Below are 20,191 nucleotides of genomic sequence, written 5' to 3'. Positions count from 1 at the left end.
TCCCCGTGAAATGACATCATGGGTTGCACCTTCATCCGGGGGCCGTGCCACGAAGGAGTCGCTAAATCTGCCCAGGCTGGCGCGCTCCTCCTGCTCCTCGTCCTCAGCGTCACATTCAATATCACTGTCGCTACTCGTTCCTGGCAGGAAAGAAGCAGAGAACATGTTTCTGACAAGTAACCACTGCAAGAAAAAGGCAATCTCCCTATCCTAAATTGAGATTCCTAGTGAATTTTACACTGAATGCCAAGAAAACAGAAGATACCAAGCAAACAAAGAAAAAAGTAACCACACAAACCTAAGTTCTCCTTAGTTATTTGGGGCAGTATTTATTTTCGTTCTCAAAAATTAAAACTGCCCTTTCCACAGTACCTGAAAAGTTAGAATTTGAAGCCAGTATTAATTTCATTATACTGAGAACACTTTTTCCAAGGCAAACGTAGTTTTTTTCCCCCCTAGAGTCATAAGAGATAACAGCTCTTTTAATCCTGATTCGACAGTTTCTAGCCTAAAACATATATAAACACTCATAAATACAAATATATATTTACACTTATATCTAGCTGTGTGTATAAAAAAATCCAGTAATTTTAGCAATAAATGAGTTACTATCCCATTTGGGCATCCAATTTTGTTTTTTGCATATGAGTAGGTTTTTAAAAGAAAAGTTCTACAGAATTTTTATAGTACAGAAAGTACTTCTGTTTCAACAAGACAGTGATTAAGAAAATCTGAAAATCTTTCTGCTACAAACCCTTATAAATGCTAGATAAAATATAAACTTAAAAATTTTAATGAACAGCTATATTTAAAAGAACGGATGGAAATCCATAGGAATAGAGACAAAAAGGATAAGGAAAACTAGTGGGGTAGGTGCAGTTGCCCCAGAGAGCTTGATGCGAAAGTCTTTAATACTGTTGGGGATAGGAAAAAAAACTTTGGATCCACCATAGAAAGGGAGTTGAAAGTGAGACTAAAACTGCACTCTCTGCACAAAGCTAAAACTCTTACTGAAAGAATAAACTAAATAATTCTGTCCACTGTCACAGGAAGACAGCAGGGAATTTTGTCTTGTTTCTGGGCTCAGCTCACCTCAGAATTCAAACTAAGGCCTGTGTGCATAATTTAAGTTTGGGATTAAGGCTGAGGTTCAAATCTTAGGAAAGTAACATAAAAACTGGTCAGGAGCTAGTGTGATCCGAATAAAGCAATTTAAAATTGCTTTATCCGAATAAAGCAATTTATTCCTCTAGAGGGAAGGTTCTAGGTAAGATGAAGCAAGCACATTCCACCCCATCTTTCCCACTGAATGCAACTATAAAACCTGGACAGAATGCATGAAGTGGCTATTTGAGGATTCTGAAAAGTAAATAGGGACAGGCATATTGGTGTAGACAAGAATTTGAAGTACCAACAAATTGGCAGATTTAAACAAGACCCAGAGTCTCATAAAATCATACTAAAAATGTCCAGGATACAATCCAAAATTGCTTCACCGTATGAAAAACCAGGTAAAGACAAGAACGAACATCAGTGCTGAGATGACAGAGATAATGTTGAAATTATCTAACACAGACTAAAGCAGATATAAAAATGCTCATGAATAGTCTTGAAACATATTTAAAAGACCTCTCTGGTGGGAAGCTTCCACAATCCAGGTCACAATAATTATAGTGGCGGCAGGGGTGGGGGGGATGATTCTCACAAGGGGTAGAAAAAGTCTCAAAAAGTTATGTTCCAATCAAAATTTACAAACAAGGCAGACAATCTACTTGAAGTAAGAGTCAGCAGATATACAAATAGAAGGACAATACCACGAATTTTTTCAAAAAATAAAACAGTACAAAATTCTGTTTAATGTGGAAAAGAAAAGGATTTTTTTTTAATTACTAGACTTTTCAGATATAGTCATTAAAATTAAAGTATTAATAGATGAATTTAGGCAAGGCTGAAAAACTTAAAGACAGAACTGAGAAAATTAACCAGAGTTTTAAAGAACAATGAGATTGCCATTATAAAAAAGAGGTTAAGAAACACAGGGATAAAAAAGGAATGGTTCAAACTGTGTCAACTAGACAGCCATAAAGACAGCAAAGGAGAGACAACATATTAAGAGAAAATGGCCAAGAATTTTCCATAATTAATGAAAAACATTCTGAATTGAATGGAAATAAAAGTACAACATATCAAAAGTTTGGTGATGTGGCTATATCAGTGCTTAAAGATAAAGTTACAGCATCAAATGCTTATATTAGAAGAGAAAAAGGCCTCAAAGTAATGGTCTAAGCATTTACTTTAAGAAACTAGAAAAAAAAGAGTAAATAAACTTGGGTAAAAGGAAATAAAGAACAGAAATTAAATTAGCAGGAAAACAAAAGAAAAAGAAATCACTGAAACAAGAGTTGTTTGAAAAGGTCAATAAAACTGAAAAGCTTCTAGGCAGACCAAGACAAAAGAGAGCAAAAGAAAGGAATAAAAGAGGGGACATCACTAGAGATTCTACAGACATTAAGAGGGTAATAAGGGAACAGTATAAAAAACTTTATGCTCTTGATATCAAGAACACCGATGAAATGGACAAATTCTTTGATAGACACAAACTACCAAAATTCATTCAGGTAAAAATAGATAACCTGAATAGGTATTTTAAGTATTAAAGAAACAGAATTTGTAGCTTAAAAAACTATCAACAGGGACTTCCCTGGGACTTCCCAGGTGGCGCAGTGGTTAAGAATCGGCCTGCCAACGCAGGGGACAGGTTTGTGCCCTGGTCCGGGAACATCCCACATGCCGCGGAGCAACTAAGCCCGTGAGCCACAACTACTGAAGCCCGTGCGCCTAGAGCCCGTGCTCCGCAACAAGAGAAGACACTGCAGTGAGAAGCCCGTGCACCGCAACTAAGAGTAGCCCCCGCTCGCCACAACTAGAGAGAAAGACTGCTCGCAGCAACGAAGACCCAACGCAGCCAAAAATAAATAAATAAATTTTAAGGGGAAAAACAAAAGATCAACAAAGAAAACTGTAGCCCCAGGTGGCTTTACTGGTGAAGTCCTCCTCTTCTGTTTTCAATAAGAGTTTGTGTAGTACTATTTCTCCCTTAAATATTTTGAAGATAGGCTGGATGTGTGGACGTTTCTGAAATTTCCTTACTACGCAAAGGAAAAAACTTTCCTGCTCTCAAGAGTCAAGAGTGATACTTCACCGTTTAGAGACTAAACCAGCGACTTGCATGAAGCACCACCTCCACCTTCCGGCCCTTCATGGAACTGCTGCTGAAAACTCTAAAACCCACATAAGTTACTGAAATTCTAGGCACAAATTTGACCTCTTGGTACTAGTGTTTCTGAACTTCTGACATATATTAACCTCCAGGATTCACAAACGAGGAACTGGAATTCTCAGGAATTCCCCAAATCTCAAGTTATTCTTTAAACACTTACAATATTTTTCAAACTCTAATAAATTTATATATCTTTTAAAATTCTTGGTTAGTTTGTAGTATTTACAAGAACTGTAGCCTACAGTGAATATTCAAATACTGGAAAATGCTGTGAACATTACTGGGTAATAGTTGAATAATGTACACTTAGAACTCTTAGTAAGGTTTATAGCACTACATGGAATCACATCAAAAATACCAATATGGGGGGCTTCCCTGGTGGCGCAGTGGTTAAGAATCCGCCTGCCAATGCAGGGAACACGGGTTCAAGCCCTGGTCCGGGAAGATCCCACATGCCACGGAGCAACTAAGCCCGTGCGCCACAACTACTGAGCCTGCGCTCTAGAGCCCGTGAGCCACAACTACTGAAGCCCGTGCGCCTAGAGTCTGTGCTCCGCAACAAGAGAAGCCACCGCAATGAGAAGCACGTGCACGAAGAGTAGTCCCCACTCGCCACAACTAGAGAAAGCCCGTGTGCTGCAATGAAGACCCAACATAGCCAAAAATAAATAAATCTATTTTTAAAAATGCCAATATGAGGAATTCTTTTGCTTTTGAAACTTGAAGTATGCAGTGGAAGTGTGGAGTCTTAACCGCTGGACCGCCAGGAAGTCCCCATGTTTCTGTGTTGACTGTTAAGATTAACTCTTAACGGGAGAACTAGAATAATTTTTTCCAGTTTTCTGATTTCTTGACTTACTTTTCTTAGGATTCAGAAAAACATGCATTTCCCAAGAAGTGTTGGAAACAAATTCCTGCATGAAAACACTACTTGGTTTTTTATCAAGTCCTAAGATCTGAAGTTCCCTAGCTCTGTGAATGTAATGAGAAAAACAAATTGGTCTCCTGACCTCTAGCTTAAGAGTTGACCTATGGGGTCACCAGGTCCTGTACAACCCATTGACATCAGTGAGAGCAAGTAAACACAACATAAGGTCAAATACTTTCATTTTTTGGAAGTGAAAGTAGCTACTGTCAAGCAACAGGTCACAAGCTATTTGCTATGTGCCTTGCCCCACACATTGCAATGTCTACCCACTGCATTAAGTAAAGGTTAAAGCAAACTAGTGATATTTCACCAACTATAAGAAATTTGAATACAGGATCTTTCTTAATCTCACCAGAAGGTGTCAACAAGTTTTCACAAAACTGGCTGTCAATGATAATTATTGTAAGATACCATTAAATGGAAGATGCTTCAGAGATGTTCATGTGGGGGAAAAAACCCCAAAATCAACCCTGCATCTTAAAGTAAAATGTGAAATAGGGTATTTCTATATCAATCACCTACCATATTTTTTGAGTATCCACTAGATGCTCAGTAGTCCAAAGCTAACTTTTGAGTTATAATGCCCTTATTCAGGGGTGCTCAAACTTCAGCTGCTTGGAAAATACATTAACCACCTGGTAGACCAAACACTAATGCTTCACTTGCCTTCCTCCTTTCCAGCAGAACCTCAATGTTGTTCAGCTGTCTTCCCTTCTCCAAGTGGCCACGTGGAATGGATCAGGGAGGGGAACCAAATGTTCAGACTTTGCCAAGTTTCCTTTTTTTTTTCACTACTGATTAATGAGATGTGCTCTCATTGATAAACACTGATAAGCAGAGACATATAAAATGAAACAATCCTCCCCTACTCCCAGAATGTTTTTCTGACTCCATATAAAGTTTGGAGCTGCAGCAACCACCTTGCCATCCTGAGGGGAGCTAAGCCAACTCACTTAGAATGGCAGAGCAAAAGACGGGGGGACGGGGCTGGTGGGAGGAAATGAGTTCTTGATGACATTAAGCAGGTAAATTTTCCAACCTTGAAACTGCCCTACCAGAGTTAGGTGAGACTTCTTGTTAATACAAGACAGTGAATCTTTCTATTGCTTAAACCAGCTGATTGGGTTTTTGTAACTTATGTCTTCTTTGATACACCAAAAGGGATCAGCGATGCTGGAGCATCAGACTTGTGTATTACTCTTAGATAGGGTGCCAGTAAGGTTTGCAATAGGCATGCCATGGCTTTCCCTGGGATGGGTGACACCCCTGACTTAATTGAAAAGGACTGTGCTAATTCAGCAGAAGTCAATCACATAGTCTCCAGTTTTAGATAGAACAAGGAAGAGACCGGTCTACCTAAGGAATTCTGTAGGTATCAATTGGGGGAGGGGGTGTGTGAGAAGGAAATCAAGATTTTTGCAATCCAGCCATTAACTAGGAGATTAACACAAGGTTGTCCCATATGATCCCAGTTAGAAAGGAAAAGGCCTGTTGATGACTGTCAAGTCTAAGAAAAGTCACTTTTTACTGACTCTCAGGAACGTTTAAGAGACCACTTTAGTTGTACCAAATTCCCAACTAGTAAACACAAAGAATTTTAAAGTTTTAAAAACTTTAAACTTTAAAACTGGAAACTTTAAAAAAAAATTTAACGTTTCTTCAAACAGCCTAGCAGTCGGGAGGGAGGAAGAGGAGAGGAGAGAGACACCAATTTACAGTGACCTACCACAGAAAGTTTTCTTTTAGGCATTCTGCTTAAGACTAAAGAGGCTCGTTATTCCTAAGCACAGATGTAAGACAACCCCACTCAACTTTTCACCAAGGCTTACCGGTGCAAAAAATGAAGGTTTTCTTGAGAACTGGCTCCTGCTGATGATAGAATATACCCACAGCAGTAAGTAAGGCCCCATTCTCCTCTCACAAAGCAAATTTCAAAAGGCACAGAGCTCCTTTAGTTTACCTATTCCCCTCTTCCAGCCTTATCAATTAGTCTCCTCACTGCCTATCCTGGGACTCTAGTGGCAAATAAGCTGTTTAGATACCAACAAATTGCAATAGTGGACTTTCCTGGCACTACTGATTTGCATGTTTCCAGTAACTTTTCTTATTGAGTTCTAGGTGCTTTGCATCACTACAACACTCCTGACGTAAGAAAAAATGTGTTACTGAGTAACACGGACCGCACTAAATCTCAGATTCACAGACTTGAAAGTGCAGAGCAGATCCTAAATGTGGCCAAGCAAATGCCTTTCTCCAGTTTAGAATAAGCTGTTAATGATTAGCTTTAAAAAAAGAAATGGAACTAATGTCAAAACGTATGGGGTTTTTTGGTGCTAACTAGCTATTTACATAGAAAAACTGCTGAGAAAATGTGAATTTATGAGATGAAGGCTGAAATTTAAAAGTCCAAGTTTAATTTAACATTCTCCTTTTACCAGTCTTCCTGTCCCCAGAGTTCCACACCCCATTCCCAGCCCCCAACTCAGCCAGAGTAGGAATTTTAAAACATAATTTTATTATTTCACTCCTTGCTTATATTCCATTCAAAGGACAAAGTCCAAATTCTAGCTAGACATACAGTATAATTCCTCATGATCTGACCTCTGCCTCCACTCTGGCCTCATCTTTCACCAGTCTTCACAACTCATACTAACTCATACTCCTCCCTTAGGATGATCTTTCCAAGTGTGGACTAGGTTAGTAGAGAGGTGATAGTTAAGAGCATTGGCTCTGTGACTTTGAGTAAGGGAAGTTACATCTCTAGGCCTCAGCCTGCTCATCTGTAAAATCAATTTAATAAAGTAACCATGTAGGTCTGTACTGAGAAAACAATACTGGTAAAGTCTTTAGCAGTCTTAATAACTAATGAGGGCTTGCAAATATTATCTATTATTTTTATTATTACATACCTGTTAGTTGAGCTCCCTATATACCCCATCACAGCACTCATCATTCCATATTATAATTGGCTATTAACTGGTCTCTAACACCTGTTTTTTTGGTCTTCAATTGCTCTCCCTGCTCCCTTCCCACCACCACCAACACATACCCAGCATACTTGAGAACAACTTGCTCCCATTTGTAACTATGACCCACTCTGGCAAGTGATTCTTAAGGAGTTGTCACCCCTGGTTTGAGTTTTCAACTCAACCAGTGGTTCTCAACTGGGGATGATTTTGCCTCCCAGGGGACATTTGGCAATGTCTTGAGACATTTTTGGTTACTGTAATTCAGAGGAGGTACTACTGGCACCTAGTGGTTAAAAGCCAAGAAGGCTGCTAAACATTCTACAATGCACAGGGCAGGCCCCTAATACAAAGAATCACCTGGCCCAAAATGTCAATGGCACCAAGGTAGAGAAACCCTGAACTAAACAGTAGGTTCAGGAATTACTTTATCACCAGCATCAAAACAATGCCAGACAAATTAGAAGCATTTCACAAATGGTGCATAAATAGAAGGAGCCTATAATTCCAGCACATGCTAAAACAATTTAAGCCACTACAATCTATAATCAGTATATATAAATACATGGAGACTAGCTAAGCCCTACTAGCTAATCCTTATCGGTCCTTTCTATAAAGATCAATCATAATATAGTTTTAACAATCAACACTTCACTTTAAAAATCCTTTCCATTTAATTTCTACTGAAATAATGCTGCCTACCACAGGAGCACCAACTAAGATGGAAGACCAAAATGTTTAGTGTTCTTTAACTGAAAAACCTGAAAATGCCACCACCCCCACACACTCACAGAGCAGTCAGAGGTAGATGCTGGCACCTTTTATATATGCTCTGAGCTACAATTCATCAATCGTTGAAATTCAAATAAGTGCAGAGGTGGTCGGTGGCAGAGTTTCACTAAGAAATGAAACATCTCAGTGTCAAATACCATTAATAAAGCTGACGTGCTTTTCTGCTAACATACGAAGGACAAGCAAGGGCAACACATATAGCCTTGTTTCAAGCACCTTCTGTTAACTCAAAATTACAAAAAAGTCTTCGACGCTTTCAGATAAAGAATAATGGACCTGGAAGAACATGTAGACAAACACTAGAAATGTGAGAGTGAACTGGCAGAGTAGAAGTCGGTTACCAAAGGATGTTTTAAACGGTTAAAGTTTGGAATCCTTCTAAAAGAGCAAAGTAATCTATAAACATTAATCAAGACTGACTTTAAAAGATGAGGTACTTAACATTTAATATTCTAATTAGTTGTTTTGGGGCATGTTTTTCCCGTAAGACACTGAACATATCCAACTTAATCTTTTCATATCTAGCAAAACTTCAATGCCTATCATGTAGGTAGCATAACACATTTAATGAATGAGCGAATGAAGTATCTGCAGACTTTCCCCCTGTAAATGCCTGTTCTAGTAAGATGTCCTTTTATGTAGTCAATGACCCATTTTGCCTTCCACTGTGCTTAATGTCCTAGTAAATCAAACTCAGCGGCACGACGAATGCTGTTTTCAGATCAAGCATGTCAGCCAGTAGATAACATCTCAGTAACTGTTTTATTAAACCAACCACTTCCGACCACCACCAAAAAAAGATGATTATTTCGCCTCCCGCCAACTATGACTTTATCATTCCTTACCTTCCTCTGGGGCAACTGAAGCTCCTTCAGGTAGTATAGGTTGTAATTCCCCAGTTTCAGAATTATTTTCCAAATCAGTCATTTGCATTCCTTCCAGACGACCTCCTTTAACACTAGTCCTCAAAGAGGGAGAAAATAACCTGATATTCTTGTACAACTAGTCACTGATACAATAATCTAGATTTTTTTCCTGTCCCAAAACTGAGCAAACTAAGTAGGGTATAGGGCACTGGTGTTTAATACTAAATTTCAAGTTTTACTTTTAAAAGATTCACTAGAAGACTCACAATGAAAGGTTATAAAGTGGTAGATTGCATCCATGTCAATATCCTGGTTGTGATAATAGATCAGCGTTTTGCAAAATGTTATAATTAGGGGAAACTGGATAAGGTACACAGGCTCTCTCTATTCTTTCTTATAATTGCATGTGAATCTACAATTATCTCAATAAGAATTCCAATTTAAAACTAAATCTAAATAGAAGTCCGTAATAACATGTTCTCACCAATATGGAAAGACTTGTGAGGTATACTGAGTGAGAAAACAAGGTGCACCTTTTGTATTAAAAAAGCTATATGGTCACTTAAATAGTGCTTAAATACGCATGAAAGCTGAGAAGACAGCATATACAAAACATTAAAAACAGCAGGGATGTGTGTGGGCAGAAGGCTGGAAAACAAAGCAGAGAGGAGAAAAAGATGGGGAAATTTTAACTTAATATTCTATTTTTTAACTTCCATTTTTGAACCATTTATTACTAGCATTTAAAATTTTTGCTTACACTACCTTAAATCAGGCAAGGAAAAAAAACACAAGCTGGAAAACACCACATGACCCAGGTTGGCAGTATGATTAACTGTAAAATGAGGGTTATAGCTATGAGCTTTACACATTTATACAGGATTTTACAATCTAGAAAAAAGTGCACATTCGTACACATTTAATCTTTATGACTAAAGGCAGATATAAATCTCCATAACAAAATATAAAAACTAGTTGCAGCTTCATCTTGAAAGGAACATGTATAAAACCAGGCTAGGAAATGGGGAGGACAAGACAATCTCCAATGATTGTAACACCCTTCCACTGCTTAAACTTGAGCTAAAACAGAAAACAGCCACCAGCTGTCCTATTAGATTTGGTAATTATCCAGATCTTAAAACTATACAATTAAGTAAACTTAAGGGATATTAATCTTTCTCTAAATTTAATTCAAAGTTCTTTTCAAAGCCTCCAAGGTAGAATTATTCCATTGTTTAAAATTAGAAATGTATTTAATATCCATATAATAGATCAGCAGATGGATATTAATGGTTCACCTAGCACATTCACAGACAATACATTCCATAATCACTCTCTTTTAAATGGATGCAAGTTTAATTGACAATATCGACTGGGTGACATGACTGGGATTTGAGTTTATGTTTCCTGGGAGAGAGATAAAGGTACTGATAACCATATATATATATATATATATATATATATCCTTTTGGGAAATTCCAACTATGTGTTTTGAGGACACTTTCATAAAAGGGAAAAAAAAGGTGAGATGAAAGCAGAAAAGCAGTTTTAAAATAAAATCGCCAGAAGTGCTTTGTTCTATACAAAATTCATGTAAAAGACCTATGGGACATAATATAGCATAGCACAAATGTCTTTGAAAAATATGGGACAGATGGAAAAAAAAGTTGACCCAAAAATGTCACAAGGCAGAGGTCACCCAAGGTTATATAACATTATTATCCTAACTTCAGTGAAAATGAGCTCTAATGTATTTAAACGGAACTTCTGGTACCATCTCATTCTGTTAAGAAAGGAAAAAGTTAAGGTCTCTGATGCTTGAAAAGTTACATTTTAATACAACAAATAAACTGTCTGCTAAGCAATTAACAAACTAGAAATGTATTATGTTCATTACGTTGTGGACTTAAAGTGCCAAACAAACCTATTAGCTCTTATTCCACTACATAAACAAAAGAACTTAATGTACCCCAAGGTGACCATTTTTCTCCTTTTTTCAATAGTAGGTAAGCCGCTGAAAACTGCGACCACAACAGCATCTGAATCCAAAGCTTGACACTGCCGGTCTTCAGATTTTGGCAGAATGTCACCGATACTGCCATGTGTCAAGGCTCGAGGAGGACTGTGCCTGCTCCCAGACTGAGAGCTTCCTGGGGAGCCTACAAAAAATGAAGGGGATATTCAGAAAGAAGGCAAACAAACAAAAAGTTCTCTCTCTAGTTGCCACGTTAGGAGATCTCACTATACATATATGTTTAGACTGCGGGAAAACTCAAAAACAATTTAAAAATATATCCTAGTCTTTTTGTTGCCAGCTATTAAAGATTCAGGGCTCCAGAATATGGAGTCTAATGGCTGCACTTTCTTACTGATGGGTCTGTTCTGTGTGATCAAGGAACTTTCAAATTGAGTTTCAGCATTTTTGGTGCCTTTAGAAGTCTAAAGCTATACCATAAGATCAATTTCAAGTAACAGACATCTACCCACCAAAATCACATTCTGAACTCTCCAAACTTACCTTCAGACAGAGTTTGACAGTCTCCCTTTGAACGGCTGTTTTCCCCAGAGTCTACTGCTCTTCGAAGTGACAGACTACCTGCTATACTGGACCGAGCTGGCTTGGTTGAATTACTCTTCTTATTTGTGGCTGTAAAGACATTTTAAAACACTTCTGATTATGATAAAATAGCACAGAACTTATTACCTAGGCAGTCAGAGAAAGATTTAATCTTATCATCCATGAAAGGTGTTCCCATCTACTGTGTCCAAAAATAAACAGAACACTCTGGTCCCAACTGGTTTATTTGGGGTTTTATGCCAAAGGTATTCTTATTTTGCTGCTTGTGGAACAGTCTCAACTTACAAAAGTAGAAAATTATCAGTGAACTCCAAAAGAAGAATCATACCAGACATGAACTCTAATCTCAGTTTAATTAAACTAAGTATTAACAACAGAACAATAACCACCAAAACACTTGGAAACTGTCAAACATTATTGGATTAAAAAGAAATGAATGCTAAATTAGAAACAAGCCACAATTATAATACTTCAAGATGTTTGTGGCTAAAACAGTAATTAGAGGAAAATGTATAGCCTTAAAATGAATTAATTAGGGCTCTCACTTTCCTGCCGGGGTCCTGCACATCCCTGGCGCTGGGGCATCTCGACCTGCCAGCGCCATTGCCCCTAGTGATCTGGCATGGGATGGGAGAGAGCTGTTGTAATCCCTTAAGCATGGGCGCTATTAAACAAATGGTCGAGAAGAAAATACCTGGAATTTACGTCTTATCTTTAGAGATTGGGAAGATCCTGGTAGAGGATGTGGAGAACAGCTTCTTTTTGAATGTCAACTCCCAAGTAAAAACGGTGTGTCAGATTCTTGCTAAGGATCCCAAATTGCAGCAAGGCTACAATGCTATGGGATTCTCCCAGGGAGGCCAATTTCTGAGGGCAGTGGCTCAGAGATGCTCGTCACCTCCTATGATCAATCTCATCTCAGTTGGGGGACAACATCAAGGTGTTTTTTGACTCCCTCAGTGCCCAGGAGAGAGCTTTCACATCTGTGACTTGATCAGGAAAACACTGAATGCTGGAGCTTACAACAAAGCTATACAAGAATGCCTGGAGCAAGCAGAATATTGGCACAACCCCATAAAGGAGGACATAGGAACTACAGCATCTTCTTGGCAGATATTAATCAGGAGAGAGGTGTCAATGAGTCCATCCTACAGAAAAACCTGATGGCCCTGAAGAAGTTCGGGGTGGTGAAATTCCTCAATGATTCCATTGTGGACCCCGTGGATTCTGAGTGGTTTGGATTTTACAGAAGTGGCCAAGCCAAGGAAACCATTCCTTTACAGGAGAGCACCCTGTACACACAGGACCGCATGGGGCTAAAGGCAATGGACAACGCAGGACAGCTGGTGTTCCTGGCTCTCAAAGGGGACCATCTTCAACTGTCTGAAGCATGGTTTTATGCCCACATCATACCCTTCCTTGACTGAAACCCTTGTAGTTTGCAGCAGAGCTCAGGGAGCCCCTCACACTTCCAAACCAGTTCCCTCCATGCCCATGAGCTCAGATCCAGCTAGCAACTAATCCTTCTCTTGTCACCATCTAACATGCCCTGCTTGGAAAGATCCCAGATTGCAATCTTATCCTTTGCCTCATCCTATCAGCATATGGTGTTGAATGCAAGTTTAATTAGCTAATAACCATGGAGATTGTTTTACAACCCTCTGATGTGGTCAGACTGTTTTAGGAATTAGGAGTTTGCTACAGGTCAGTCGCAGAACTGTGCCCAGGCCCGGAAGAGACTGAACAAACTAAACCAATGAGATAGAGTCTAAGGCAGATGCCTTTCTCAGGAAAATCTAGCCACATCTCAAACCAAGAGGCCAGTACCCAGGCCTGAGGAATTCACATAAATGCTTTCTCAGCTGTGCTGGTGGAGATTTGACCAGTGCTTGGAAAAGTATCGCTTGGATGCTGTGTCCACATTATCTCCGGAGGCTGTCCTTCTCTCTTTGAGTGTGCTGCTTTCTGTGGTGTTTTAGCTATTACTAGACAAATTCCGGCAGCCCACCATCCTGCCTTGGTGGCCCTTGTTTTGTCTCCTCAGGTAGTGATGCATTAGTCGCTCTGTCACAAAAGGAGGGACATAGCAGCCGAGGATTGCTTAAGGGAGGAAGTGTACGTATTGCTTAACTTAGACGGGGAGGGGGAGGTCTCAAGAAAGATGTAAAATGAAAAAGGAGGAGGTAGTTGGTTCTTTCCATTCCATCCCTGATGAACCTGTCCTTTCTAAATATGACTAGTGGTCTGGATTCTGGAGTCACTCTATTGCCGGCATTAGCAAAAAATGGGAGGAAAAATGTGAAGAGATCAGGCTTTCTAACTTCCGTCTCAAAAATCTGAGATTATTGCGCAGTTCAAGCTGCTTCTGCTGTGTTCTGTGAAAAAAAGACTGCTCAAAAAGCTTAGGGAGTATTCCATATCCCTTTTCTCCTCTTGAAGATCAACCCACCTTAGAATAGTAAGGACTCTGAGAATTCCGGTTAGAGTACAGAAAACTAAACTTAGTCTACCGTTTCCCACACTATTTGAGCATGGACGTCTTAGCCCCCACTCCCTCATCCCATGAAAACCTAGCAACACTTTTTGGAAGACTGTTCTGCAGAATGCCAGTTTGCGGAAACGGTTAGCTGTAGTTGGGGGGAAGCACTTGGTTACTGCTGCAAAGTTTACCCTCTGTGATTTTTCTTTCACCTCTCTCAAGACTTTTCAACTAAGAGGATAAAAGGTAAGAAGTGGGGACGTGTGAAAATAATTCTATGAAGTTGTCTAAAATAAAGAGTAGTTTCTTAAAAAAAAAAAAGAATTAGAAAAAACTGAAACTAAATGGCCTAACATGCATAAATTCAAGGAGATGGAAAAATGATAAAAAGAAATAAAAAGAAAGCAGAAGAGATGCATTAAAAGGTAATAGGGCTTCGCTGGTGGCGCAGTGGTTGAGAGTCTGCCTGCCGATGCAGGGGACACAGGTTCGTGCCCCGGTCTGGGAGGATCCCACATGCCGTGGAGCGGCTGGGCCCATGAGCAATGGCCACTGAGCCTGCGCGTCCGGAGCCTGTGCTCCACAACGGGAGAGGCCACAGGAGTGAGGGACCCTCGTACCGCAAAAAAAAAAAAAAAAAAAAAAAAAGGTAATAAACGGGTTCAACAAGGTAGTAGGATATAGGATCAACAATCAATTGACTTTTTATACATCAGCAAAGAACAATCCGAGAATGAAATTAAGAAAACAATTCCATTTACAGTAGCATCAAATAGAATAAAATACTTAGGGAAAAATTTAACAAAGAAATGTTAAGAACTGTATATTTTTATTTATTTATTTATTTATTTTTTTTTTTCTATTCTTTTTGCGGTATGCGGGCCTCTCACTGTTGTGGCCTCTCCCGTTGCGGAGCACAGGCTCCGGATGCGCAGGCCCAGCGGCCGTGGCTCACGGGCCCAGCCGCTCCGCGGCATATGGGATCCTCCCAGACCGGGGCACGAACCCGTATCCCCTGCATCGGCAGGCGGACTCTCAACCACTGCGCCACCAGGGAGGCCCAAGAACTGTATATTTTTGAAAGAAAATAAAGAAAAAAGGAAAAATATTCTGTGTTCATTAACTGGAAGGCTTAATATTGTTAACATGGCAATACTCCCAAACTTGATCTACAATACAGATTCAACACAATCCCTATAAAAATTCCAACTGTCTTTTTTTTTTTTGCAGAAATTGACAAGCTGATCCTAAAATTCATAGAAAAGTGCAAAAGATCCATAATACCCCAAAACACTCTTGTATGGAGGACTCACACTTAGGATTTCACAACTTGCCATAAAACTATAGTATTCAAGATTGTGGTACTGGTGTAAAGACAGAAGTACAGACCAATGGAACAGAACGGAGGGTCCAGAAATAAACTCTTACATTTATGGTTAATTAATTTTTGACAAGGAGGCCAAGATAATTCAATGGGCAAAGAAAAAGAAAAGATGGACAATAATAAGTGTTGATAAGGATATGGAGAAATTGGAACCCTATATACTGTTGAAGAATGTAAAATGGTGCAGCTGCTTTGGACACAGTATGGCTGTGCCTCAAAAAGTTAAACATAGTTCTCATATAATCCAGCAATTCCACTCCTAAGCATATACTTAAATAAAAACATATGTCCCCACAAAAAACTGTACGTGAATGTTCATAGCATCATTATTCATAATAGCTAAAATGTGGGGGAAAAAATTCAAGTCCTCATCAACTGATGAGTAGATCAAACAAAAAGTGGTACCCACATACAATGAAGTATCATTCAGCCATAAAAAGGAATGAAATAATACATGCTACATTTCAGATGGCCCTTGAACACATTATGCTCAGCCAGAGAAGCCAGATACAAAAGGCTTCATATGGTGTGATTCCATTTATATGAAAAGTCCAGAAGCAGATCCACATAGACAAAATAGATTAGCGGTTACCAGGGGGATGGGGGGAAGGGAAAGATGGGGAATAACCGCTCATGGGTATGGAGTTTACGGGAAGAGTGAAACAGCTCTTTTGTCCCTTTCCTGTTTGCCCATTTCTGTTCCCCTCTAACCTTAAAAGAACCTAATTATAGGAATGAGATCTCTAGGCAATTTAACCCAACTCTTGACTTTTGCTCTCCTGAATGCACACCATGCCTTGTTGATTCTTTTCCTAGGAAAAAAGAAGTAAGAATGAAGAACTTAGCAGTCTAAAAAAAGGACTAGCTTTCGACTCCCAACAGCCCCCCTAAGCAATCCTGCTTGGGATCACTTGGGCAAGATAACATCTGAAGGGAGAGTCAGCCAGTGTGCACACAGACTGGAGAATGATGCAGAACCCAACCTCCTGCCTAGATGATTCACTGAGGTTCCCCCACACCCCCACACCCCATTTTTCCCCTTAAAAATGGTCATGGCTAAGCATGATCTTCGCAGCTGGCCTCTGAACACAAGTCTACCGTCCCCCCAGACTGCTGGCTTTTCTGATTAAAGCACCTTTCCTTTCTACTGACACTTGCCTCTCAAATTATTGGCTTTGGAGCAGCAAGCAGCCGAACCTAAGTTTGGTAACAAGAGGAGGGATGAAAATGTCCTAGACTTAGATAATGGTGACTGTCACACAATTTTGTAAATATACTAAAAACTGCTGAATTGTACATTTGGGGAAAAAAGGTGCTGTGAGAAAAAATTATGACCAATTTCTCCACTGCAAAGTATACATAAACTATTGGTTAAGGGAAAAAAATGAAGAAGAGATGCATTAACAGAAACAAAGGCAGAAATTAACATAATAAAAAGAAGACAGTAGATGAAATAAATCCAAGAACTAGGTCTTTGAAGACATGAATAAAATGGACAAGACTCTAGCAAGTCAATCAAGGGAAAAAATAAAACACAAATAAGCAATGATAAAACTGAAAAAGTTAATATCCCATATGCAGAGGAAGTTTCTAAAATTTAAGGGAACAGAATAAATGACTTTATACCAATACATTTATCTAATAAAATTAATTTTCTAGGAAAATTAATTACGAAAACTGATTTAAGAAGCAGCAGAAATATGAGACCAATAAACACACAGAAATGAAAAAGGCTGTTAAAGTTTTATCCCTGAAAGAACCACTAGATAGTTTTATGGATGAGTTTCATTACACTTTTAACGAGCAGATAACATGTTAAAATAATTTTACAGCATAGAAAAGGACAAAAGCTTCTGAATTTATTCTGTGAGATTGGCATAAATTTGGAACTCAGATGTGTTAAGGATAGTATAATGAAACTATAGCTCAATTTTACTTATTGACTACATAGTCAAGAATCCTAAGTATTAGCTGGGACTTCCCTGGCAGTCCAGTGGTTAAGACTCCACACTTCCACTGCAGGGTGTGCAGGTTCGATCCCTGGTAGGGGGAACTAAGATCCCGTATGCCGTGCAGCCAAAAAAAAAAAAAAAAAAAAAAAAGAATCCTAAGTATTAGCAAACTAAAAACAGCCAGTACAGTTAACCCTTGAAGAATAGGGGATTAGGGGCGCCAATCCTCCGCGCAGTCAAAAATCCAGGTATAACTTTAGAGTCGGCCCTCCTTATCAGTGGTTCAGCATACAAAGACTCAGCCAACTGCGGATTTATTGAAAAAAATCTGTGGCTAGGAGGACCCACACAGTTCAAGCCCATGTTGTTCAAGGGTCAATGGTATATTAAAAAACTACAAACCAAAACCAAGTAGAAAGACTCATTCTAGAATTTCAAGAATGGTCAGTATTAGATAAATAATATAATTCTCTGTGTTCACAAAGTAACAGGGCAAAATAATATGATTATTTTGACTGACAATAAAAAAGCATTTGATATAATTCTACACAACTTCTTGACTTAAAAAAACTCTTAGCAAATAGTGTTGACTGAAAAAAATGCACACCCTAAAAGTTGAGAATTATGTTTTATTTGGCTGAGTTTCTGAGGACTTCAAGCCCGGGAGACAGCCTCTCAGAATAGTTCTGAGGGACTGTTCCAAAGAGGCAATGGAGGAACCAGGATATATATGGGTTTTTTCAACAAAGACCAGGTAGTTGGCACATCAAAAGATTACAGAAGCGTATGCCAAATAAATAAATACTTGTTAGTTACAAAATATCAAAAAAACCAAAAAATCCCACGGATATCTCAAGTTAATGAATTAGCACTTTTCTATGTATGGGAAGATGCAAGAGTCTGGGCTAATTGAAATTATTCCTTTCTTTCTCATCCTGAATTCCCTCAGGACTCTTTCCCGTTTACTGATATGGCACACAACATTTTTTCATTCACAGTAGGAAAAGAGGTAGTTTGGTGTAATGGTGAAAGCCACAGGCTTCAAGGTTCAAGTTCTTAGCTCTGCAATTACCACTGTGAAACTCTAGGACCCTTTAATGCCCCGTGCCTCAGTTTCTTTATCTGTAAATGGGGATAAAAATAACTTGCCTCATCGAGTTGTTTTTGGGATTGAGTTAATACATGTGACTCAGAATAGTGAGAATGATACCTGGTACATAATAAACACTTAGTAAATGTTAACCATTATAGTAAATGTTAACCATTATTGTTGTTAGGAATAGAAGGATATATTTTTCAACTTGATAAAAACTACCTTTTGAAACATATAGCAAAATTTGAGCTTAATGAGATTAAAAACTAAAGGAATTCCCAAATAGAGTTGAAAACATTACAAAAATTCTATTATTGCTAGTAGTTAACATTGTTCTGAGGTCCCATCCTAGACAATGCAATATGAAAAGTAAATAAGCAGGAAAGGAGTGGATAAACTATGACTATTTCCTGATGATATGATTGTCTACATAGAAAATTCAATATAATTGACTAAAAAACTTAACAATTTAAAAAGTTCACTAAGTGGGTTGAATGCATATTAAAACCAATAGCCTTCCTATATGGCAGTAACTAATAATTAGAAAATATTATGGGGGGGGGAAAGAGATCCCATCACAACAGCAACCTAAATTATAATATACCTAGAAATAACAAGACACATGCAGAACTTATATGAAGAAAACTAAAACTCTGAAGAAGTGTATGTCCATAACAGATGACTTGAATAAATGGAAACACCACATTCCTAAATTTGAATGTTTTAGTACTGAAAAGATGTCAATTCCTCAAATTAAATGTTAATTAATGCATTAAATGTAACACAATTCCAGTCAAAATTAATTTCTGGAAGAGTAAACATGTAAGAGCCATCAAAGACGTTTTGAAAACAAAAATAAAATGAAGGCTACAATAGCCAAAACATGGAAGCAACCTAAATGTCCATCAACAGAGGAATGGATAAAGAAGATGTGGTACATATATACATCAGTCAAATATTACTCAGCCATGAAAAAGAACAAAATAATGTCATTTGCAGCAACATGGATGGACCTAGAGATTCTCATGCTGAGTGAAGTAAGTCAGACAGAGAAAGACAAATATTGTATGATGCTGCTTATATGTGGAATCTAAAAAATAGGCTACAAATGAACTTATCTACAAAACCGAAATAGAGTTACAGATGCAGAAAATAAACTTATGGTTACTAGGGAGTGGGGCTGGATAAATTGGAAGACTGGGATTGAGACATACACACTACTACATATAAAATAAATAACTAACAAGTACCTACTGTATAGTACAGGGGACTCTACTCAATACTCTGCAATGGCTTATATGGGAAAAGAATCTAAAAAAGAGTGGATTATATGTATTTGTATAACAGATTCACTTTGCTGTACAGCAGAAACTAATACAATATTGTAAATTACCCCAATAAAATATTTTAAAAATTAAAATAAAAAAAAAAGAAGGCAGGGCTTCCCTGGTGGCGCAGTGGTTGGGAGTCCGCCTGCCGATGCAGGGGACACGGGTTCGTGCCCCGGTCTGGGAAGATCCCACGTGCCGCGGAGCGGCTGGGCCCGTGAGCCATGGCCGCTGAGCCTGCGCATCCGGAGCCTGTGCTCCGCAACGGGAGAGGCCACAGGAGTGAGGGACCCTCGTACCGCAAAAAAAAAAAAAAAAAAAAGAAGGCAAACATATCACAGTATTACAAACTATAAAACTACAATGGTTAAAAAAGACTGTGGATCTGGTAGACAATACAACAAATATCTGGTTGAACAATATCAAATTGCTGTTTTTATATGTTAAAAAAAAGTCTCATGGGACTTCCCTGGTGGTCCAGTGGTTAAGAATCCGCCTTCATGGGCTTCCCTGGTGGCGCAGTGGTTGAGAGTACGCCTGCCGAT

At 38.8% G+C, this 20,191-nt stretch overlaps 1 protein-coding gene and 1 pseudogene across 9 annotated transcripts in view; one reads left to right on the top strand and one right to left on the bottom strand.

Annotated features, from left to right (window-relative positions):
• TRIM37 (tripartite motif containing 37) overlaps positions 1 to 20,191 on the bottom strand; it is a 207,813-nt gene that overhangs the window by 96,826 nt on the left and 90,796 nt on the right. For 7 of the 8 annotated variants that reach the window (XM_082603181.1, XM_082603178.1, XM_082603184.1 and 4 more), the window contains exons 20-23: positions 11,351 to 11,479; positions 10,802 to 10,991; positions 8,812 to 8,930; positions 30 to 140 (exon numbers count right to left, since the gene is read on the bottom strand). In XM_082603181.1, the coding sequence (XP_082459307.1) occupies positions 30 to 140; positions 8,812 to 8,930; positions 10,802 to 10,991; positions 11,351 to 11,479 (549 nt within the window). The remainder of the gene's footprint in view (positions 1 to 29; positions 141 to 8,811; positions 8,931 to 10,801; positions 10,992 to 11,350; positions 11,480 to 20,191) is intronic. The other variant, XM_082603179.1, reaches the window with a different exon arrangement.
• Positions 11,843 to 13,405, top strand: LOC309794228 (palmitoyl-protein thioesterase 1-like; annotated as a pseudogene). The gene is made up of 2 exons: positions 11,843 to 11,904; positions 11,947 to 13,405. The product of its transcript is annotated as a palmitoyl-protein thioesterase 1-like (transcript).

This window comes from Mesoplodon mirus (assembly GCF_964341445.2).
Source record: "Mesoplodon mirus genome assembly, chromosome: 18".
Lineage (NCBI taxonomy): Eukaryota > Metazoa > Chordata > Mammalia > Artiodactyla > Ziphiidae > Mesoplodon > Mesoplodon mirus.
The sequence above is the reverse complement of the archived record's forward strand: the minus strand, read 5'-3'. Positions and strand labels throughout refer to the sequence as shown.